This window comes from Clavelina lepadiformis, chromosome 1 (assembly GCF_947623445.1).
Source record: "Clavelina lepadiformis chromosome 1, kaClaLepa1.1, whole genome shotgun sequence".
NCBI classification, from domain to species: Eukaryota; Metazoa; Chordata; class Ascidiacea; order Aplousobranchia; family Clavelinidae; genus Clavelina; species Clavelina lepadiformis.
This window is the reverse complement of record NC_135240.1, coordinates 10921303-10932395: the sequence shown is the minus strand read 5'-3', so window position 1 is coordinate 10932395 and position 11093 is coordinate 10921303. Positions and strand designations below refer to the sequence as shown.

Below are 11093 nucleotides of genomic sequence, written 5' to 3'. Positions count from 1 at the left end.
GTAAACAACGGTTGCTACAACGAACTTTTTATAGCAAGCAAACAGCAGAATTGCAAGAATTACGACGACAAAATGAAAAAATTAAGGTGTTTCAACTTTCAAGATGAAGTCAAGCAACTATCAAAACGATGTCAAATGCTGGATGTGACAACCAACAACATAATATTTGTTTATATGTTTTCTATAGCCTAAAATCCATAGACATCGCATGCAAAAATACACGAGATAATTTTTTGCGTTGACACAAAAGAGATTTATTGAACACAACAGACAAAAAACATGTTTTGTTTAGGCCTGGTGCTTGTACTGTTTAGCGTCTATAATTTTATATTTTATTTATGAAGGTGTTGCGGTTTTAGTTTTGTTGTAGCCCACTGTGACTGTACATATAGTGTAGAAAGGACGAGAGTCATTTTCTGTTTTCGTCATGCTAACAGAGAAGACAGAAGTGTAGGCTCGGCAGCCTGATTATGGAGTGGTAAGTGCGGTTAGCGAGTATTTATGTCCAAAGGGCCCACATGGCATAAGAACGACATGTCTGCAGTCAGTGAAAACAAAATACACGGCGCGTAAGGAAAGAAAGACATAGAAAACGAAAGCAGAGGAAGGAGGGAGGGGAATAAAAGAGAAGTATTTGCCCCCTTGCCTTAATACTTTAATATAGCAGTGCAAAGGAAAAAGAGAGTAGAACACCCCATTGTACATCGAAGCCTCAATTCCATGGCCCGTTGGCAGAGTGGTGCTAAAAATAAATTGATTTTATTGTTGTATTGCTTTTGTTGTATTTATACCAGCATGCTGGTTGGATTTTTTTCAAATGTTTTATAACCACTTTTTCCAGTCACTTTGATCAAAAGATGCTTGAATGTTTGCATAATTACATAATCTATTTGTAACAACAATTCATAGACATGGGCACAAACACGCTCGTTTTTGTGCGCGCTCTTTTTTCAAATTGAGAAAAAAATTTTGACTGCTTGGAGCATAGCTTAAGGCAGGGGCAACCGGCTGGGGCAACCGGCAACCTTTTGCACTTAAAGAGCCATTTTAACCGATATTCCACAAAACAAAAATCACTGGGAGCTGCAAAACTATTTTCACAATAAAACGAAAACGACACTTTGTAACAAAACTGTCATGTGTCGCATTTATAAAAGCAGTTAATTCAGTAAGATTTAATTAATGTGATTTTTGCTCTTGCATTTCATTGCAAAGCATCTGTACGTGAGGGCTGTAGGATGTCATCTTCATCTTCACACATGATTGTAAGCTGTCATCTGTGAGACGTGTGCGGTATCTGTTTTTAATGTAGTTCATGTTAGAGAAAAGTTGCTCACATACGTATGTGGATCCAAATATCGACAGGGTCCCAAGAGCATACTTTTTTATATTATCATACGTATCAGGGAGAGCATTCCATGTTTCGAAAATGAATTGGTCTGGTTTTGGGAGGTTTTCAATTTTGCTCCAATTGTGACCCTGAGCAAGATCGGCCTTCTGACGGGGTACATCCTCAAGGTCAGCTGTCAGGCGTCTAAACTTGGATATCCATATGTCTTTGTCGGCTATGTCGGCCAATTCCAGTTCAAAATCTGGTTGACTCACACCTGATAATGCAATCATATTTAGTTCCGATGGATCGCTGCTGAAGGGAGAAACAGAGAAGGATAAAGTCTTCTTTTCTTTTCTAAACTCACAGAAGCGTTTCCCAAATGAACATTGCATTGCTATGATTGCGGATTGCAAATATTCCACATTTATTGTAATGCCACTGTGAGTTTGTTTGAACTCTCTCAAACAAGAGAAGTGAGATAATGTACCTCTCTGTAAATCTCTGGCATATACCATGAACTTACGTTCGAATGCAAAAACATCTTCCAGCATGTGCAGGGCTGTGCATCCTTTCCCTTGAAGAGTTGTGTTGAGCGCGTTTAGGTGAGCTGTCATATCTACCATAAAGTGTAGTTTTTCCAGCCATTCCGCCTGTTCCAGTTGAGGATAATTAAGCTCTTTGCTGTCCAAAAACGTTTTCACTTCTTTCAAACATATGACAAAGCGTTTCAACACTTCATCTCTGGATAGCCACCGTACTTTATTGTACAACAAGAGATCAGAGTACATGCTATCCACTTCGTCCAATAGCATACGGAACTGACGGTGATTTAAAGGGCTTGCCCTTATTTTATTGATAATTTGCATGACGACATTCATTACTTCCGTGCATTCTGGAGGAAAAGTTTTAGCACACAGGGCCTCTTGATGTAAGATGCAATGAAAAGTAAGCAGCTTTCTGCCCAAAGACTTTTGCAGTAAAGCTACAAAACCCTTGTTTGCACCTGTCATGCTAGGTGCCCCATCAGTAGCTACTGACACCAGATGGCTTGTATTTATACCCTTTTTTCTTAAACATTCCAAAACAGCCTCACATATGTCTTCCCCACGCGTTTGGCTTTTCAGAGGTATCAACTCAATTAATTCTTCTTGTGGCCCAGCAGAGCTTACATATCGGCAAAATAGTGCTATTTGTTCAATATCACTTTTGTCTTTAGACTCATCACAGGCAATAGAGTACGCTACTGCGGAATTTATATCTTTTATTTGCTGTTTGGAGATGTCTTCTGCCATTCTTGAGGTTCTGTCTTGAACAGTTTTTGCAGAGAGTGGCATGTCACGGATTTTTTGCACAATTTCACTCTTGTTTCTAAAGTCCGTGAATAAATGTTCAGATATCTTAATGAATGAATTTTTTATATATTCTCCATCAGTAAATGGCTGACCATGCTTTACTATTTCCTGAGCGGCCACAAAACTGGCATACGTGGTGGCATTTGCAGACTTGATCCACTTATTAAATTGATGTTTGCTTCGATCAACGTTCCGCATTAGTTCTAAAACAGCTTTTTTTCTTGCATCTCCTGAATATTTTTGAGCAAAAGATAAATGTTTATTTTCGAAATGTCTTTCAACATTTGACTTTTGGTTGTTTGCTAATTTCTCGTTACATATTAAGCACACTGGTAAACCGGTCTTATCAGCAATGAAAGCAAATGAATTTATCCACGAATCGTTGAACGTTTTGTTTTCTTCAGACACTTTTCTTTTCTTAGATTTACTCATAGTTGGTTGGCTGTTACAGCCTGCGCACTCTCTAATAGTCTAATCTAACTGCTGCTAGTAGACTGCTAAAAACAACCTTTATGTTAATCGACTAATTATGACGTCACAACCAGAATGATTATGCTTTCATTTACTATAATGTGCTCAGTGAGATAAAGACGCGAGTGTTCTTCTGTTTGTTTCTACTGTAGCAATAAAATTAATAAGAGCCGCAGGTTGCCGACCCCTGGCTTAAGGCAATTAACAAGTAACCACCTAACGTGATGGTGGTTCGGATCTTTCACGTGAATATTCTTTCGCTATTGAATTGCGAAAAAGAATGCGCTTTTTCTTAGCGAGAAGCGTTAGCGACACTCTTTCAGCGACGGACGCTCTTTTAAAAAGAGTGGTTGCTCCGCTATGACAGTTCATGAAAGAAGAGTTACAATTGAACAAACCAGTTTAACATTTGCTTGATTGCTTATTCGCTTTCTTGGTAGACATATTTTATCTATCTTTGGTTACTTATCTTTGCCATAAAAAAAGACTATGATATGGAACGTTTGATTATTATGATGAAAGAAACAGGGAATAGTTTGCTATCAACAGCAATATTGAAATGGTCAATATGACATAATTAACATATCTGCAATATACACTGACTTAGGTTGTTTAGGCTTATTGCAGTGACTTCCAAATGGCCCCCTTGCTGCAATAATCTTTTTCTTGCAGAATCCCACTTTTAATCATTTGCTTATTAGGCTCTTTACAAGAACTTAAATTGTAACTCACCGACCCAAAGCTGGAAACCACTGGTCTGTTGTTTGTTTAAACAATTCGGGCTAAAGCAAGGGTGGACAAACGTTAGCCTGTGGCTTATAAGACAAGTGTTGATAACCAAAGTTGCAAGATGTAAAAAGTTAATCTTGGTGTAGACCAGGGGTTCTTAATCTTTTTCTTTTCATTACCCACTTCCGCTACTTAATAAACCTATATTCCCCACATACTTTTAAAACTGACTGAAAAATCAAAATGAATCCTAGTGACCTGTGTGACATATCCCAAAGCACAATGGTATTTAACAAAAAGAACAATTTCAATGAGAAGAATAACATTAAAGAACGTTTACGTAGTTTCAAACAACGTCAATGCGATTTTTGTTCTTGCATTTCAGCGACGATCGAGTCAATGTCAGGCTCTATTTTTGAGATTGCACAACGCAAATCTGATTCCAGATTTAACATTGTGTTTCGTTACCCACTTGAAATCCTCAAATTCCCCACTAGTGGGTAATTACCCACAGGTTAAGAACCCCTGGTGTAGACGCTCTGTAAAATGTTAATCAGCATAAGTTTGCAGACAGACAGAGCAACACCTTGCGCTTCGTAAAAATTTTAGCAGGTTCGTGTGTTATGGACAAGATAAATGGATGTGTTTGTAAATTCATTTGGAAATTTTTGCAGTCTAATGTTGCAAATCATAATATTGGAAGGGTACATGAACGTATACCTACATTTTAAAGGCATATTTGCCCTTCAATGTTGTCTATGCAACTGCTGACAATACATATGTCTGCTTTTTTGACTCAAGTTCATTTCTTAACAGTGTTTAATTCAATTCTGTTTTTAGACTAAAGACTATTAATAATTTTGAATTACTTTATTGCATGAAAACATGTTTCGCTTGGGTGGAGCAGCTGGTGGATTGAATGCAGCACCTTCAGCTGAAGAGATTGAAAAGGCCAAGGAACAAGAGCAAAAAGAACTCATATTCAGTCTTAAACTCTTTGTCTTTACATGTGTAACGTTGAAAGGTCTTTCATGTGCATATGATTATTTTTTGGCATAGCGAACATATTTTTATCAATTTGACAATGCAAGATGTTATACTACCATTTCCTGTGATCTGTATGGTTTGCCTAACAAAGTTCAAAGGGAGTCTTGGTATTCAACAGCAAAAAAGTTTTAAGCATTATTACAATTCAGCTGGACTTGAGTTAAGAAATGTAGTAAACACTATTGCATGAAACCTGTGAAATCTGTTTACTAAGTATATATATGCTTCACAAATTGCAACAATGTTGTCAATTGAGAGATATACACTTAAAAAGCTGTTAAAAGTCAATAAATGTATTTGGCAGTGCTTTTGTCTTAGTCCAAGTAGAAACCAGTGATTCAATTTCATCAGAGAAAATCATCATTTAAAACAGATGATTTGCTTGCTCAAGAGCATGTATGCAGAGTTTTGTTGCAATATGATGCAGCATTTCGAACTTTTATTTAAAATGTCTAGACCTCGTAGATAAGACTCAATACTGCTTTCACGGGCATTTCCTTTCTACACAAGATTTTCCACCATCTTCATATTCCATTTTTGAAATCCACATTTGCTGAAAAGTTCCCAAAGAAGCAAGAATAGAACCACCAACCCAGGGAGAATACTTTCTTTCAACAGAACTTGAACTTGCATTAATCTTTAACCTCATACTCGGAGGGGTTTTTGAAGCAAGCTCACTATTCAAACGATCCGTGAAACCCTGTAAAATATTAAAAATAAAACAGAATATTAAACAAAACATTAGCACCTATACAGTTGTAATGTATTTAAATACATAACAATTAAATAAGATCCCTCCCATCAATGCCAATTTAGCTATAAAGAAAACCTGCAAGAGTGTGTTCCCTCCAGTTACGATGATGCTGCTGTATAATCCTGGTCTTATGTCCACATCGCACATGTTTATGGAGGATGACACAACACTAGGGACACCAAGCATGGAACTTGGGGCTGCTCCCCTTACTTTCGATGGATTAAAGAGGTTTTCAACCACCGCAAGCCTTTCATGGCCAAATTCTCTATTGTAACCATTTGGAAAGTAATATGGTACCTGAATAAAAAACAACTGCTGTGGATTTTCATTGCAGTAATATTATATTAATACGCCAGACAAAAAACAGTGTGACACAAGTTTGATCTATGCTATGCTACTGACACTGTTATAATGTGTTTAAGCAAGGCAGTTAAAAGATGTTTCTTCAAACTGGTGGGGTGTTTATCCACTAGACCGCTACGCCTGCTTCACTGAGCCATTAGGAAGCCAATGGGACAATCTTATAAGTACACCTTTCCGAACTGGTAGTTATGATTACGCTATTATTACAGTGGTTACCTTTGGTAAATTAACACATTCATGCTCATTATACTCTGTGTCAGAAACTTGTAGTACTGAAGCAGCAAAATCTTCTAACGTGTGATTAATCATGAACTTTTTCCAAGAATCTGTTACATCTGGAAGGTTTTTCTTCTGTGTCCATTTAGCTGAAGCTTCAGGCTTCACTTCTTCTTTTGAGGCAACCAAGTAGTGAGGAATGACATCAATGTTTAATGACTGAAGCATTTCTTTACACTGCATCAGCACAAAGTCGCCTCCTAGTGGAGATTTGACAATACCTTGCTGCAGTACATAACCGTCATGGACTGGAACTGCAGTTGTATGGGTTGCACCGCTGTCCAAAACCACACCAGTAGAACGTCCATTTGCAAATGCTGATAGTACAGGAGACTTGCAAAGAAAAAATGCAGGTACATTGTATTTTTCAAACATCAATTCCGCAATTTTTTCACGCCTGTTCCTTTCATTCCATGCTGGTTCAGACATAAGAACTGGATGCTGTTCTGGGCTACTTCTGATATACCTTTTGTAGGCATGGTTAAGCAAAGCTTCGAATGTGTCCCAGTCTTCTATCATGCAGTCTTTGATCGGTGTAACAACTTCCATTCCTTTCTTTGGAAACAGTAGTTGACTTGTATCTATGCTTAACTTTTTGTCTGGCTTGCTTTCTTCAGCATTGTCAGTTTCCATGACTTCGACCATCTCCACACCAATTCGACTTGGAAAATCTGCCTTTGGACAATCTTCTCCAGCATACCCTGCTCGAAATGAATGTGATCCGGCATCGAAAACAAGAGCTCCAACCTCATCCCCACCATAAACCCCTCCACTCATTTTGTCCTTGAATATAGTAAAGCTTACAATGACTGGTAATATGAGTTCAAAATATGTGAAGTTGAGACAGAATATTCAGTATAAGTAAAACCAAGATATTTTGTTAAGTTCTTAACAAATTCTCTTCTACTGATAAGATCACAAGGAGTACAGTATACATTTTGTCTTTCCTGAAAAAGTAACTAAAGCAGTGTGGTGTCAAACTAAAGCTGGACACCACACCTCTACACTCTAGTCCTTCCTTAAACCTGTATGAACCTACCCTACCCTCATACTACGCAAGAACTGCACACTGGCAATAGCACCAGGTTTTAGGGAAATCCATTTTGTAAATGGTAGCATGAACCTAAGCAATTCATTCATCATTCAGTTTTATTTCGTCCTAATTGATGGGAAAGGGAAAACTGCTGACGCAGGTGTTCACGAACGTATTAAGCCTAGCGGTGATGATAAATACTATAATCCATAGCTAAGACATGAAAATGTGGCAAGGCCACGAGGACAATAACGTGTATTACGATAATGCAATCTGAGAAAGATAGAATGTTAAAAACTAGCAAGGCCAGGTCCACCACCAAATCCAGCTAAGTAATAAAGCCTGACACTTAGACGACCAAAGATATGATACCGTACTGTACCTCATCAGCCATCGCTACTCAAAACTGTGATATATTGATATATACCGCATGGTCAACTTTGTCCCAAACTGGAAAGTTTGCAAAGCGAGCAATTGATCTGAGAAATCTTGCCTAGGAGGTGTGCGCATTAAAAAAAATTGTGCTACATGGTTGTCCAGTTCCCAACCTGGGGTGCATGAACATCAGCCAATAATAAATATCAAGAAATTAATTTAAAAAACTTTATTTTTTTATTTTATATTCTCGCTTGTATAAAACCACACAACCATGAACCATATTTTATTGGCCCATGAGTCAACATGGTTATGCGTGCCACCAGCAACGCAGTATCACATCGTATCGTTTATTTTTCCTCTTTTTGTCCGATGTAAAATGTGCTTTGTCGTTAACTGGATACCTCAAAATATACATGTTTGTTTGGATGGCTAAGTTCGCTTGGACCGCTTAGATCATTTTGACAACTTCGATTGCTTGTGGATGGATTAAAACTTTGAAATTTCATTGAAGCTGTGCGTTAAATTACAGTAGGTTGTTTTAAACTCTTTTCATAACACTACTAAGAAAATCCGTCAATTAAATTAAGTGTAGCGTTTTGCTTGCTGTTGCCACTTCAAGAATTAAGGCATCATAAAAGCAAAATCTACGCAACTTATTAGTGTATATACTCGATCATTGGTAAATACTGCCGAATTGTGAGTTGGCAACTTTTTTTGGATATCATCTAGTGATAGGCAAGCCCAATCGCTACATCAGTATGATCACGGCGTGTGCATAACACCGCAAAATCTGATACCAGTCTGTGTATTTTGAAGGCACCCGTCGTATATTGGCCTCGTTAACGCGGAAAAAGAGCTCCTAGGTTTTGGATTGTGAAGACTTCGTTCAGGTGAGTTGCATATGAACTCTTTTGTGTGATAAAAAAATGAACATAGCCTATATATTGCCTAGTGGTTTGAATCGTACGCACCGGACTGGTTGGTACACCGAGGTGCATCCAGCAAAAGAATGCTAACGGAATGAGAGTTACATATATATATCTAAATAGCTTAGACAATGCGACATACTAAAATTGGTTCGACCGAGATCAAAAAGAATAGAAAACAAAGATCACTTGTCACAATAGCCTATTTGCAGAACATAGGAAAGTACGACGAAGATTTTCACAGGAAATAGTTCAAAGCAAGTAATCAAGTATATCTATCATCACTTTAAGCTTTTATCAAAATCATAAATGTTAATCATGAATCAGAAAACACATGAGTCGGGTTCATAACTAAAAGAGCGAGTGGTATTATTACAACACACATGCAAAACCATCCTGTGTGAAACCGGCCATTTAAAACGTATTCAATAGGTTGGTTTTAGGTATTCAATAGCTAGGTTGGTGGCAAGTAAGTTTTGGCCTACATAAAGATATCGCAAGAAAAATGGCTTGCTCCGCCAAAAAAAAGTTAGTGATTGTAGGCCTTATTTTATCAATATGTATCAAACTAAATAAAAACAATTGGCTCGCTTCCGTCACACGCATTAAACTACTGAAGTAAACGTTCAAACTTCAAGTGTTATCCTCGTTCGGTACATGGTTTGTCAAGTAAACACACGAAAATCGCCTTAAACTTTGTAAAACATAATTTGTTCTCAGTTAAATTGGTTATTTTTATCAGAAGCGTAGTCATACAACGTTTTCATAACTATGTAGGCCTACAAGTAGCCTACCTACTTCATTATTTTAACTCTAACCAGCGGCATATCATTCAAAATGTCTGGCAAGATAGGTTCACTAATTTTCAAATAAAAACAGTTGGATCTCAGTTTGACAAAATCTTTTTGCCGTTGAAAAGATGACTATTTTTTTTCTCTAACAATGTTTTAGTTTAAATTTAAATTTAAACTAAATTGTTGTTTTTCTTCTTTTAATTTATGTTCGAAAACGAGGTATTTTCCATTGTAAAGGATAGGCATACCAATGATTTGGGACCATTTTTACCCCATAATGGAGTAAACAGTGGGGCCAATTGCCCGCATAACTAGTGTCTTCCGTTAATTTGGAGCTCACTAATAACAACGATGACTTCTGGACTGAAGCTTGAACCCTGAACACTACATGCGCCACTAGGCGCAAAATTCCTAGTATTTTATACACAAGTGTTCCAAAAAGGTGGCGCGCTCCACCACACACATGCCATGCTAAAATCGCTATCTCAATTCATACTTCATAGTCACAACAGCATATATGAAGATCTGGCCGCTCTGGCGCAGTGAAACATGCTAATCTACAAAATTGTGCTGCATTGGAATTGCAGAGCAAAATTTGCGTCCGCACTCCACTGGAAAACACCTTCATCTTAATTTCAAATAATGGTATAGGCTTGCATCACAATCTTTATCCTTGAGCAGACTAAGAAAAGTTGTTGCACAACTTAAACTTTATAAGATGATCAGCATAAATTAACAACAGAAACAGCAAGCATCATTCATACCTAGGCCTATCTCAAAGGTAGGCTAGTGCAACTGGGAATCGAACCAGGCTTGCATATTTACAAGCCAGGCATGTTAATCACTCCGCCATCGAGTTGACAATTAATAAATATAAGTATAAATAATAGCAGGCCATTTAAAAGTATTATTGCTGCTTTTTGTTGATCTAACTTTAAAGCAGAATTTGGGCAGCAGTGCAGTACGATGCATCTTACTGTAAAGTCAAACAAATCAAACAAACAAAGAGAGTGCTCTTATTTTTTCATTGTTCAGTGTTATCGTGAAAAGTGATTGCTATTTAGGCTATATAATTATAGCCAAGAGCAAGTGGTTATTGACTTCATTTGATACATTCCTTGTTTTACCCCCCAGAAACAATTCATTTATTTCTTGCTTGTTTTTCTGGATGTAAATCGTCTTCAGTTCATGTTGCTTTCTTTTTGTGTGAACTGCTCTTAAGAAGATTGTTTTGGTATGAATATGTACTCAACCACTTTTAGCCTAAAATATAAACATTTCTTCAGATATATATAGTGTAGCATACACCTTTTTTCACATCTTTCACTACACTTTCAATGCCATTATTCTTCTGTAAATTTTGTGACAATACAGAGATATTTCTATGGCCCTAAAAATGTTTGTGATATTTCAATTCGAATAGTTTACTGGAGTTTGAATTCAAAAGATATTGACAAGTCCAATGTTAGTATGATTTTAGTTATGTTTATTGAATTTTTTAGAATAATAATTAGACCAACTTGTGTAATTTTATTAATTAAATTGAACTATTTTTCAGTTATAAAAATAACTTTCAATAGAGTTCACTACAGATATCATTATTTAAGAATGTGTTAAGTGATTTGGCTTTGCATAAA

At 37.0% G+C, this 11093-nt stretch overlaps 2 protein-coding genes across 2 annotated transcripts; both read right to left on the bottom strand.

Annotated features, from left to right (window-relative positions):
* Nucleotides 1-1179: 1179 nt before the first annotated feature.
* LOC143449098 (general transcription factor II-I repeat domain-containing protein 2B-like) lies at nucleotides 1180-3117 on the bottom strand. Its single transcript, XM_076949172.1, has one exon. The coding sequence runs from the start codon at nucleotides 3115-3117 to the stop codon at nucleotides 1180-1182; it is 1938 nt and encodes a 645-aa protein (XP_076805287.1).
* A 2013-nt stretch (nucleotides 3118-5130) lies between these two features.
* Nucleotides 5131-7153, bottom strand: LOC143464599 (actin-like protein 6B). Its single transcript, XM_076962473.1, has 3 exons — nucleotides 6266-7153; nucleotides 5762-5983; nucleotides 5131-5632 (listed from the first exon to the last, which is right to left on the bottom strand). Exons 1-3 carry the CDS (start codon nucleotides 7100-7102, stop codon nucleotides 5417-5419), a joined length of 1275 nt encoding a protein of 424 aa, XP_076818588.1. The 5' UTR covers nucleotides 7103-7153; the 3' UTR covers nucleotides 5131-5416.
* Between the last annotated feature and the right edge of the window lie 3940 nt (nucleotides 7154-11093).